The sequence below is a fragment of the Nicotiana sylvestris genome, chromosome 10, assembly GCF_000393655.2.
Source record: "Nicotiana sylvestris chromosome 10, ASM39365v2, whole genome shotgun sequence".
In the NCBI taxonomy this organism is placed as follows: Eukaryota; Viridiplantae; Streptophyta; class Magnoliopsida; order Solanales; family Solanaceae; genus Nicotiana; species Nicotiana sylvestris.
The window spans coordinates 118335468-118348019 of record NC_091066.1 but is presented as its reverse complement, the minus strand read 5'-3'; the positions used below and the strand labels follow the sequence as shown (position 1 = coordinate 118348019).

Sequence of the window (12552 nt, the reverse complement as noted above, 5' to 3'; positions counted from 1 at the left end):
AGTGGCTTCAAGCTAAGTGGGAGAGTTCCACCGCCTACGGTTGGATTGCATGGTCGTCTATTTGTGAGATTTCAGGTTATTAGCATATGGATGGGTTATTTCAGCTAAGGGAAACGAACTTTAGAGGTAATTTGAGCAAATGAATTGTTAAAGATGTTCTATTGTTAGTCGTATTGACTCATGATCAGACTTGGGAAAGGGTACAGGATTTATGCGTTGTGTAGATGCAGGTTTCAAGGAAAGTGATTCGGCCTGGTGCTTCATCGAGAAGGTGTTCATGTGCTAGAAGATTCATGGAGTTGATTATGTTCGGGACCAAGTCAGAGTGGATAAATCTCAACAACGGTCCTAGTGAATTCAAAAGATTTAAAAATGCGGTGCCTAAGGGTTCAAGCCCGCAGTATGGTTAAGAATCGATCTTTTGTAGAAGATTATGATAAGAGGCTCGGAATTATCTATGATGTTTTCGACTTGCAGTGTAGCATCGGGAGGAAAAAAAGGGAAAAGACTTTGGATTCATAGAGAGATTATCAGAATGGGTGCACCAGTTGAGGATGCGAATGTGCGCACAAGGGAGGTATGAAATAGTTCGTGGAATTTGAGACAATGTGGTCTCATGGAATGGGGTCACTCAAGATGAGTGCGGATTTATGTTGGTGATGTAAGGAATGGAGCTAATATTATCTCTAAGGCAAGTTAAGGATGAATTAGAGGAAGTTAGATTGGTCAGCCATAGTTGAATTCGCATAGTGGTGACGGTGCGCACGAGGCTCGACGGTCGCCGTAATTGATTATATTCAGAAGTATTTTACTGTTATGGCCGATTATGTGTAGGCAGATCCCGGAAGGGCTATGGTGGCTTAGACCACTACTTAGAGATTTGCATATTCTACAGTTATGAGAATTCACTTGTGTGTTGCTATGGTTCTCCTAAAATGAGCTAAGTAAAAAGTTTCTATACGATGAAGTATTAATTTATTAATGGTTCCAGAGTTATGATGAAGATTGTGTTCTATCGTATATTGGCATGTTGGGTGCAGGGAGTGGTATGGAATTTGAAGTGAGGATCAAGGTTGCAGTTTGGTGTTGAAAAGGATGTCACAAGCTCGGATGAGTAGTAAAGGAGTCTCGATGTTTAAAGCAAGTTGGTATTGTCTTCAACGTCACCTGAGATCGGTGTTTTGTGAAAAAGGCTACACATCCTGGTTAAGGATTCTTGATCGCTTTTCAGCTTTAGTGTGACCGGTGGTTTGGATGTACATACCTGTCATCTGTTACAAAAGGTTGTAGGAGCATGCCCCACGGGAAGGTTGTATATGTGTGGCATGTAGTCACTTGATTGATTGAGGAGTTAAACCAAGTATGAAGATTGTAGTGATGTCATTAAATTGATAATTGATGCCTGGAGGACACTCAGTTTATAGGGTTGTTAACTGTGGAGGATTACTACGGTCATGATGGTAGTTCTCCTGTGTATGAGAAAAAAGGGAGTTATTATGGACGTTTGAAAGGTTATTAGCCTAGTTTAGTGCGCTCAGAATAAGCTTGAGGTCTGTGGATGGATCTAAATGTGAATATGGGCTTATATTAGACCAGATGTGTTCATTTCAGCAATGCGCTCCTTATGGAAAAGTAGTCGGGGTACTATTTTGTCGTCAACTATTTCATGTAGTGATATATCGCGCCGCATGGGTTATGAGACAGCTTGGTAAATTTCTTATATGTTGAGGTTCCGCGTAAAGATGATGTTATATGAGCATAATGGCTCTTGAGATTCAGATCGTATATCGCACCTCAGTTGTGCTTGATTTTTGTAGCTTATGGCGCTATATGTCTCCCTATGGATGGTATTATGCACTTAGCGTGCTTGTGACCGACACTCGGTATTTTGTTGTAATGAGCAATCTGGCTCAGTATGTATCTTCTTATATGAATTCTATGTGTGGATCTGGTGGCATGCCGCCATGGGTATGTTGTTTGGATCGGGTTGCGCGCCGCAACAATGTGATGTTGAGTACAATTCCCCGTATCTGTTTTAATATCGGGGTCAGAATCCAATTCCGAAAGTTGGAGTAGGTCCGTAATGTCAAATATGACTTGTGTGCAAAATTTGAGGTCAATCGGACGTGATTTGATAGGTTTCGTCATCGAATGTAGAAGTTTGAAATTCTAAAGTTCATTAAGCTTGGATTGGAGGCCGAATCATGATTTTAGCGTTATTTGATATGATTTGAGGCTTCGAGCAAGTCCGTAATGTGTTGTGGGACTGGTTGGTGTGATTGGACGGGGTCCCGGGGGCCTCAGGTGGATTCCGGATGGTTAATGGATCAAATTTGGAGTTTGAAGAAGGGCTTCAGCAGCTGGTATCTGGTGTAACCGCACCTGCGAGGTTTGGTCGTAGGAGCGGAGCCACAGAAGCGACTAGGAGGGACGCAGATGCGGTTCTGGGCAAGAAATGAAGAGACCGCAGATGCGGTCATGTCGCCGCAAAGAGGGACCACACTTGCGGTGGTTGAGGAGTAGAAGCGGAAAGGGCAACATGGTGAGAAACCGCAGAAGCGGGTAGTGGGTCGCACCTGCAGAACCGCAAAAGCGGTCAAGTGACCGCAGATGCGGAAATGTTGGAGGCAGTGAGTTCCTTTAAATCGGGGATTGGGTTCATTTCAACCCCATTTCTTCCATTAGAGCCGATTTTGGAGAGCTTCAAGTGGGTTTTTTCATCATCAACGGCAAGGTAAGCTAACCCCACCTATCTTGAATTAAATACATTGATTATGTATGAAGCTTTGCATGTAAATTGGTAAAAATTTGAGGGTTTGAGGAAAACCTAGAAAATTCATATTCTTGGATTTTGACCATGATTTTGGGTATGAAATTAAGAGAAAATCATATATTTGAGTTCGTGAGTTCATGGGTAAACTTTATCTTCGAAAAATTTCGGAATCCGGGCACGTGGGCCCGAGGGCAATTTTGTTAACTTTTCGATCGGGGTTAGGAATTGTTATAAATTGGATTGTAATGAATAATTGAAAATATATTAATGGATTTGCATAATTATTGGCTAGTTTTGGAGCATTGTGCATCGATTCGAGTCTTCGGAAGAGCGTGGAATGTCGGTTATGAATCTTCAGAGCGAGATGAGTCTCCTTTCTAACCTTGTAAGAGGGAATTGTCCCCATAGGTGATAAAATTGGTTATGTGCTCCTATTTGTGGGGGCTACGTACGCACGAGGTGACGAGAGTCCGTGCATAGCTACTATTATGTGTAAGTCCAGGTAGTCTAGGACCCAAAAGCATGCTATACTTGGAATATCTGTAATCTTGTTGGCAGTTGAATTGCTTAAATCCTATCGAATTGGTAAATGAATTTCTAAAAGGATTAAACTTTATTTTATAAAATTGTTAAAAGAGAATTGGCTTTTCTTTGGTTAATTGTTCCCTGTTGTCTTCTTGATTGACTGTCTGTTTGCATTTAATTTTGGAACGAGCCGAATGCCTCGGTAGATTAAATAGATGCATCTATGGTTCGTGCCATTCGACCCTCTGACAGTGCATAGTTTAAATATTGTTGAATCGGGCCGTACGACCTCGGCATGATATGTGCATTCTTGTATTGCTTGCTTGAGAATTTTAAATGTTGATAATTGTCCCTTCCTGGCCAGAGATAAATTGATAAATATAATGAAAAGTAAACCTTTGGAAATCCTTTATTATTTGAGAAGTTGTTAACCTGTATTCCGGGTGTATGAATTAAATTTTGCTTTATGAAATTGATGAATTCTTCACACTTTTCTATATTATCATTGGACCATTAGTAAGTATCAAAGTCGACCTCTCGTCTCTACTTCTTCGATATTAGACGGGATACTCAATGGGTACACTCTGTTTTCATCCTCATACTACACTTGCTGTGCATTTTTGTTGCACAGGTTCAAGTGTGGCTAGTGGCTTAGTGGCATAACGATATTGTTGATACGGAGACTTAGGTGAGCTACATTTATCGAGACAACCCACAGCCAGCAGAGTCCCCTTAAGCATATTTTACTATGTTTTCCATTTTTGTCCACTTGTATTCCGGACAGTTACTGTATTTTATTGCGTTCTCCAGTAAATGCTCATGCACTTGTGACACCGGGTTTTGGGATAATTATGGCGTATCTTGTATTAACTTCTTAACATTCATATTTGATTTGAAATGATTATCTTTTACTGGTAAAATTGAAGGAAAAATCATAGTTTTCAAAATTATTTAAATGAGAATTTAATTAAGTATTTTGGTTGGCTTGCGTGACAGCGTTGTCCGGCGCCATCATGACCCTTAGTGGAATTTGGGTCGTGACACGTAGGCAGCCCACATAGAGTCCGATTTTCCTAGTGAGTCTTAGGTTCTTGGCTTCGAGGCTCGTAGCCAATTCTTGCATGTCTAGCCACTTTTGGCCATATCGGTCATTTTGCAAAATATGGCTATTTTCGCAAAAGTGGTTTGTTTAATTGTCTGGAGAGTCTTGAATCCACAATTAGGTGTCTCTTTACTTTAAGGTCTGTCCTTGTCAAATTTGCATGTCTAGCCATTTTTGGCCACATAGGTCGTCTTGCAAAATAGGGCTATTTTTGCAAAAGTGGTTCAGTGACCCATGTCTGAGTGTCTAGGTCCACAACAAGATGTTCTCTATGTTTAAGGTCCATTGTATTGAATTTGCATGCTTAGCCATCTTTTTGTCCACATAGGCTATTTCTACAAAAAGGGTCATTTATGTAAAGTAATTTTTCCATGTCCTAGAGGTCACTTTTGTTGAGTTTGCATTTCTAGCAACCTTTTGGCCACATAGGCCATCTTGCAAAAATAGCTTCAATCATGTCATGCATGTGTCCGATAGGAATTTTATTGTCTCACATAGTGTTCTAATCTTTAACTCTATTTGGCTTTAGTTTTCTCAGACAAGTATGGATCTACTTACCGGAGTTTGAGCATGCCAGACACCCCAGGACCATCTGGTCAGGATCGTTGCATCCAGGAGTTGCTTAAGGAAATTTTTTATGTTTTGAGTCTGTTTCTTTTTTTTTATGTTGTCTTGTACTTTATAATTATGCCCAGTAGTAATGATTCTTTTAGTTGGTGTTGGAGTTTGTTGTAGTATAGTTTAGTTGAGTCTCTCATTATCGCATTTTCTGTTTTGTATTTGAAAATAAAAAAAAGTTGTAATGAATAATCCAAAAACATTTTTATATATTTTTTAGTTTAATTTATCCATTACTTTTCCAGAACTACGCTTGGTCTGATTCATGCAGCGTCATGATACGTAGGTAACCTACATAAGGTTCGATCGAATTATTTTTTTTAGTTAAAAGAAAAAAAAGGGAAACAAAAAAAAAGAGATGGAATATAGGATGTGAAAAGAGTGATAATTAGAAGAAAAAAAGAGGAAGGAAAATGGGCAAGCCAAGAAGTGCTAGAAAAGAAAGAAAAGAGAAGATTGAAATGAACAAAATTGGGATGATGGCAAGTGACCCTGTGACCCTCGAAGTCATTCTAGAACCGTTAATTGCTGCTAGGTGAATTGCACGCAGTGTGATATTTTTAGCTGTTAAATGCCATAATGCTAACAGGATGACCCCATTTTGTTCCTTTTGTTATCTTCATTGAGCAGAATGGTGGTTGGTTTGTGGTTTTTAAGTAATTCATCCATACAATACAAGGTCAAAGAGCAAGGTAGCCATGGTTAACAAAGACTTGGACACGGGTGTTATTGATCCGTCTAAGGAGATTGTTGAGTCAGAATATGAGTTGAAAGAAGAGGTCTTAAGGTTGAAAGGACAGAGGGCCGAAATATACCAAGCCTAGATTAGTGCGTCCTCCACCATTATTTCCGACTAACTACCCTGAAAGCCTTGTCACCATTATGCCACTGTCACAAATCAAGATTCCGACTGCTGCTGATATCTCCCCACAACCTTTTCATATCCAGCCGCCAAAATCACCTCATACCCTATCCTTTGACCACTCATGTTTTTGTAGCTCCTCCACTAGCTATTCTTCCTCGATCCTCTAGCGAGACTATGGGAATTTGCTGGCTGAATTTAGTGACATTGAAGTGGGTAATGGTCTTGATAATATTGACGTGGAACTCAGTGGCTAGGATGTCGAGCTTGGTAATTGGAAAGATGCTCCTTTCTTGGATAGCCAGGGGAGTCCTGGTGGTTTATTTTATTGTCATTTCTGTTGTCCGGGTTAGTCCGGGTTATTTCAGGGTTGTAATCCGGATATTGTCTTATGACTCAAACCCTTCTATCCTTTTATTTTGCCTAGTTCCTCTAGTCGTAGTAACTCATTTAGTGATGTCTAGGTTTGTTCCAAGGTTGTAACCCTAATTTATTCTACTTGTTTTGTTGCTCAAACCCTTTCACCGTCTATCTAATGCAATTTTCTGTTTTTCTGTTATTTCTAGTCATTTTTTGTTTAGTTATTTTCTCCTTTTACAGTTCTTTTCATGCTGAATCTACTGACATGACATGTACGCATAATTCTAGTCCTGGTCTTAAAAGATAGTTTAATCATGAAGCAATGAAACAATTTTGAAGATGATAGGGACATTTGAGGGAAATAAGTACAAATTTGGACATTTTGAGATCATTTAAAGCCCGAACTATGTGAAACCGGCGCAGATAATCGGGAAGTTAATAAGATGACAAGAATTCGTTAAGGGAGAGTGCATCCCGGACAATTTGAAGCAGGCAACTTTGAGTTCAAGTGCATCTATAAAGTCAAGAAAGTTTTCTCCGACTTGACGGAGGATATCCATTGTGAAGAGGGAATCACCCAACGAGGGTTCTGTACTTGACAAGGCACTAAAAAAGGTGGAAGGCATATCAGTGATATCAATACCGAAGGTGCAAAAGAAATGTTGTGCATGATCTTCCTTTTTCATTCTCAAGTTGCATGTGTTGTACTTGACATTTTCAGAGATTGGGAGGCCCACTTTTAGCTACCCAAACACTTTTATACCATTCGGTACCCCTTTTAAGCCTGTGCTAATTTTCTTGACCTCCCCTCTTTTGAAATCAAGTCAGAGTCATAAAAAGAAAAGAAAAAAAATTCATGTCCCCATAGGTTGGTTTTACAAAGTTCATTCTAAAAGGAAAGTCAAAAAGAAAAAAATCAAAAGAGAAAATAGAAAAAAAAAGAAGAAAAAGAAAAAACAAAAAAAGAAAAAAAAAAGAAAAAAGAAGAATAGCAACGAAAAGTAAGTATCCCATTGAACTATGTTTGACCTGATTCTTGTCACCGCAAGATACGTAGGCAGCCTTATAGTTCGTTCATACCAAAATAAAATATTTCATTATCCCATGAAGTCAAGAGTGTGGCAATCTTCTTAGAAATTTCATCTCAAAAAAAGAAGATTCAAATTCCCTTATTTTAGAAATTAGGGCAAAGTTTTTAGAATGGATTCCAAAAGTTGTAAATAAATTAACCCCGATGTCTTAGTTGTTTTGAGCCTTTCTGATTCCTTTCTTTCTAACCCTATCCAAAAGCCACATTAGAGTCCAAAAAAGACCTCCTAGATAATCTTTGAGAGTTCTGAGCTCGACATGCAAGGAGCATATGATGTTTTTACTATGGTCAATGCCTTGTCATCTACAAAATTAGAGGAAATAAAAAAAAATAAGAGAGACTTATTGGTGAAAACCTTCACAGGCATCATAAGGCGATGGTAAGTTGTGAGAAAGAATAAAATGAGAGATGTTTGATGGTGAAAACCCTTCGGGCACTACAAATCGAATAAGGACCGTTAATCAGATAGGATAATCGGAGCATGGAAGCCCAGTTTCACGACTCAGAGGTACAACGAGAGTTGAACATTAGACTTGTTCGATAGATTAGGCCACTTAATCCAAAGGTGCATATCATGGTCATTAGAATCGGTATCCACATCTTATAAGTTTCTACTTTGTAGTTTTCTTGTTAGGAATCATCTATTTTCATTGTCCTTTACTCTGTTTCTTTTGTCTTGTTTACTTCCTCTTCCTGAGTCTGTTTGGTCAGAACAAGTGAGAAATGACTTCAAAATTTGCCACCAGTTTTCCAATTGCATAAAACGGAATCTGGCTAGCACATCAAAGTGGCATACATCAAGAAAGAACAATATGCGCACTGAGTTGGTAACAATCAACGTGCTTTGGGATTCATGTGAAATACAAAGGTTCGACATATGTCAATTCATGAGCACAATGCAACAGATAAAGGGTATTGGGTTTGAACGGATAAGAGGTATTTTCCGTGATAAGGGTGACAGAGAAAGTGGTCAGTCAATAAACAAGCAAGGTCTTTCGAGTTGAAATCAAAGTTATCATGGGAAGTGAAGGAGCAATCGCCCTCAAAGTCAAGGCCACAAACCAACCACCATGTTTAAACTCACAAGTTTTCTTTATTTGAAACAGGTATGGAGACTATGTCCAAATCAAAGCTTGGAAACTTGAATTTTTTTAAGTGTCATGCCCAAATTTTGTCAGCACAAAGGCGGTTTGAGAAGGGGCAAGAAAATTTGTTCGATCTGTAGGAACCTCCTTGAGGAAAGCATAGTTAAGAGGCAAGGAATTTTGTTCGTTCAGCAGAGATCCTCAAGGAAGAGAGCATGGCTCAGGTAAGTTCATTCTCAGCTTCTCAAGACCCTCTTAGATAACGGGATTTAATTTCAAGTTTTCAGGACCCTCTTGGATAATGAGATGTAGTTTTAAGTTCTCAAGACCCTCCTGGATAATGAATTTAATTTCAAGTTTTCAGGACCCTCATGGATAATGGAATTTAATATAAAGGTTCAGGACCCTCCTGGATAATGGGATGTAGTTTTATGTTCTCAGGACCCCCCTGGATAATGGAATTTAAATTCAGGTTTTCAGGACCCTCCTGGATAATGGGATTTAATATAAAGTTTCAAGACCCTCCTAGATAATGGGATGTAATTTTAAGGTTTTTTAAGACCTTCGTAGATAATAAGATTTAGCGTAAGTTTTACCATTAGGAAATAGAATTTAGCTTGGAAGTTTTCACTCTTAAGATGAGATTTAATTTTAAATTTTCAGCACTCTCTTGGATAATGGGATTTAGCTTTTAAATTCTTATAGCTCTTTTGGATAACAAGATTTGATTAACACTCACAGATGTTCCCGGTACCAAACTGGAGCAGAAAAGTTTCTTTTGTTTTGTTTGTTTTGTCACAATGCAAACGCCCACCTGGATAACAAGGGAATTCATTTCACGTTTTCGTATGAGGCACCCACCTGGAAAACAATGGAATACATTTAAAGTTTTGGTATCAGGCGCCTACCTGGAAAACAAGGGAATACATTTCAAGTTTTGGCATCAGGTTCCTACCTGGAAAATAAGGGAATTCATTTTAAGTTTTGGCATCAGGCGCCCACCTGAAAAACAAGGGAATATATTCAAGTTTTGTTATCAGGCGCCCACCTAAAAAACAAGGAAATACATTTCAAGTTTGGCATCAGGCTCCCACCTGGAAAACAAGGGAATACATTCAAGTTTTGGCATCAGGCGCCCACCTGGAAAACAAGGGAATTCATTTCAAGTTTTGGCATCAGCCGTGTTACACCCCAACTTTTCATACGTGAGAGTACATCGTAAGTCATTGATGCAAGCTCGGAAATGAGATTATATTTGGAAGCAAATAAAGTAAGTTAATCATGTTACCTTGGAGGATACAAATATTTAAGATCATGAATAACGAGTACCAAGAGGGTTGGAAATCTTAGAAGCTAAACCAATTGAAGAAAATAAGTTTTGTCAAAAGTCGACAAGTTTGGAATGTTATAACATGTACTTTGGGGTGAGACTAGGGTTATTAACATGATAAGAAGGTTATTCTATGAGTTATTTTAGTCGTATGATATTGATTTTCTACATTTTGAAGGCAAGCAAGTTGTGGAACAAGAGTTGGCAAAGGTCATCACAAGTTACATTCATAAATTTGCTGAAATTTAGGTCAAATGTATCTGATAATTTCTCCAAATATACTTGGAATCATGGGGTGTTCTACCTATCAAATTGAACGTCTACGAGTCTATTTTCTAACGCATTAAACCGTTTGTCAATACGACATCGGGGTAGAGAGATATTCGCATTTTCGCGAAACCGCGCAAGCAGCTCCCAATTGGACCCACTTAGGCGGTGGTTGACCTACTTCAATTTATAAACGATTTGGACGCCTATTTTTACTCATTTTTCAACTAAAATTCGTTTCCAAACCTCTCCTAACCCTCATAAACTTATACCACAAGGGTTTGAAGTGATTACACCATATTTCAATATCAAAACTTAGTTCTAGTGAAGAACAACACCTCTTTGAGGTTGTGTTGTCATTGAGGATTGTTGTGGGCTGTATTTGGATGAAATTCCAAGTTGTTGCTGCTGTCTAAGGTGAGTATAACAACCTACTAATTGTGCTTAAGCTTGATTGTATGTTGGTTAAGTTGTTAGGATGATAAACTACAAGATAATACTTGGATTAACTTAAGTCACTTCTATGGTGTTGTATTGCTATTAAGGGTTGTTGTAAACTGAATATAACTTGGATTTTGACTTGAAGTTACTGTATAAGGTATGTATATTGTGATCTTGCTTGTGCCTAAGGTTATCTTGATGTTGATTAAGTTAAATGGATGGGCTAGACATGAACTAGTGAATAAAGTTGTTGGTATATGGTATTGGAGGAGGCCCTTGTTACAAGGGAGATGCTGCCCAAATTTACGTAAACGAGCTACTAGCTTAAGTTATAGACTTAGCCTTTGCTCAGCACTGATTTTGAATCTCCTTATACTATGATAGATTGAGTTGACTTGTTTGAAGAGTTGCTTGGAAGGGATTAGGGACTCAACGGGTTTAAGGTATGTTAAGGCACTTTCTTCTTTCTTTTGGCATGATCTAAAATGAAATGAACATAAACGATACGCTATTTCATAATGACTCTACTCCTATAAACTAAGGTTGTCCATGTTGTTCTTTCCTTATAAAATTATTCTAAACAAGTGTGTATGATCCTTAAATCCTACTAAGGTTCATATTGATGGTAGGGATGTCCATAATGTTCTTAAGTCACTCCAAAAGGTTTAGAATGTGATTCCATGAGTCGAGCATGCATTATGTATATGTATCTATTTTACTCTACCGAGTCGCGCTATAGTCGGCCGGGTACGACACATATTGTGCAACCACTGATCAGTTGGGTTTTACCGAGCTCCACGTGGCCGGGTACGATGCTACCGAACCTTATGATGGTCGGGTACGCTTTTACCGAGTCCTCTTTGAGGCCGGGTACGATATGATGATGATGATACCCACAGAGGCGATTGTTTTTAAAATTTTTATGTATATATATGTATTATGCATTTAATATCATAGCCCCTAGAGGCACTCAGATGTTACAGGTTGTATCTCCTCTATCTCTCTCTTTACATTACTGTTCTTGTTTATGCTTTCCTGTCTAACATACTCGGGACTTTATTCGTACTGACGTCCCTTTTGCCTGGGGACGCTGCGTTTCATTCCTGCAGGTCCCGATTGATAGGTTGACAGTCCTCCTAGTAGGCTATCAGCTTAGCGAAGGTGTTGGTGCACTCCACTTGCTCCGGAGTTTCCTATTTGGTCAGTATGCTTTGGATATGTATCGATTGGTATAGCAGGGCCCTGTCCCGACCTTTATGATTTTATGTACTCTTAGAGGCTTGTAGACAGATGTCAGGTGTATGGATAATCGTATGGCCTTGTCGGCCTATGTTTCGAGTCTACTAATGGTCATGTCGGCCTTATAGGCCCGTATGTCACATATATTAGTTTGTATATCATGTTAGGTCTTCATATGTTGAGTATTCCCTTATGTTTTATTCTTGTTATCTCATGACGGGTTTTCTGGCTCATTTACTCATGATAACATGTTAAGAAAGATATGTTACGTTGGTACTCGGTTGAGTAAGGCATCGGGTGCCCGTTGCGGCCCTTCGGTTTGGGTCGTGACAAGGCGCCCACCTGGAAAACAAGGGAATTAATTTAAAGTTTTGGCATCAGGCGCCCACCTGGAAAACAAGGGAATACATTTCAAGTTTGGCATCAGGCGCCCGCCTAGAAAACAAGGGAATTTATTTTAAGTTTTGGCATCAGGTGTCGACCTAGAAAACAAGGGAATTCATTTCAAGTTTAAGCATCAGGCGCCCACCTGGAAAACAAGGGAATACATTTCAAGTTTTGGCATCAGGCGCTTACCTAGAAAACAAGGGAATACATTTCATGTTTTGGCATTAGGCGTCCACCTGGAAAATAAGGGAATACATTTCAAGTTTTGGCATCAGGTGCCCACCTGGAAAACAAGGGAATACATTTAAAGTTTGGCATCAGGTACTCACCTGGAAAACAAGGGAATATATTTCAAGTTTTGGCATCAGGCGTCCACCTGGAAAACAAGGAAATACATTTCAAGTTTTGGCATCAGGTGCCCACCTGAAAAACAAGGGAATTCATTTTAACTTTTGGCATCAGGCGCCCACCTG

The 12552-nt window shown here is 39.1% G+C and overlaps 1 protein-coding gene across 7 annotated transcripts in view; it reads left to right on the top strand.

Moving 5' to 3' along the window:
* LOC104212226 (protein DETOXIFICATION 31-like) overlaps window positions 1-5265 on the top strand; it is a 43147-nt gene extending 37882 nt beyond the window's left edge. For 2 of the 7 annotated variants that reach the window (XR_011402992.1, XR_011402991.1), the window contains exons 6-7: window positions 3930-3986; window positions 4930-5016. Coding sequence is in view for 1 of the 7 variants with exons in the window: in XM_070160343.1 (XP_070016444.1) it covers window positions 4930-5026 (97 nt within the window). In the remaining 6 variants the exon portion in view is untranslated. Of the gene's footprint in view, window positions 1-3929; window positions 4201-4929 lie in introns of those variants that run through there. The other 5 variants (XR_011402989.1, XM_070160345.1, XM_070160343.1 and 2 more) reach the window with 3 other exon arrangements.
* Window positions 5266-12552: the final 7287 nt, after the last annotated feature.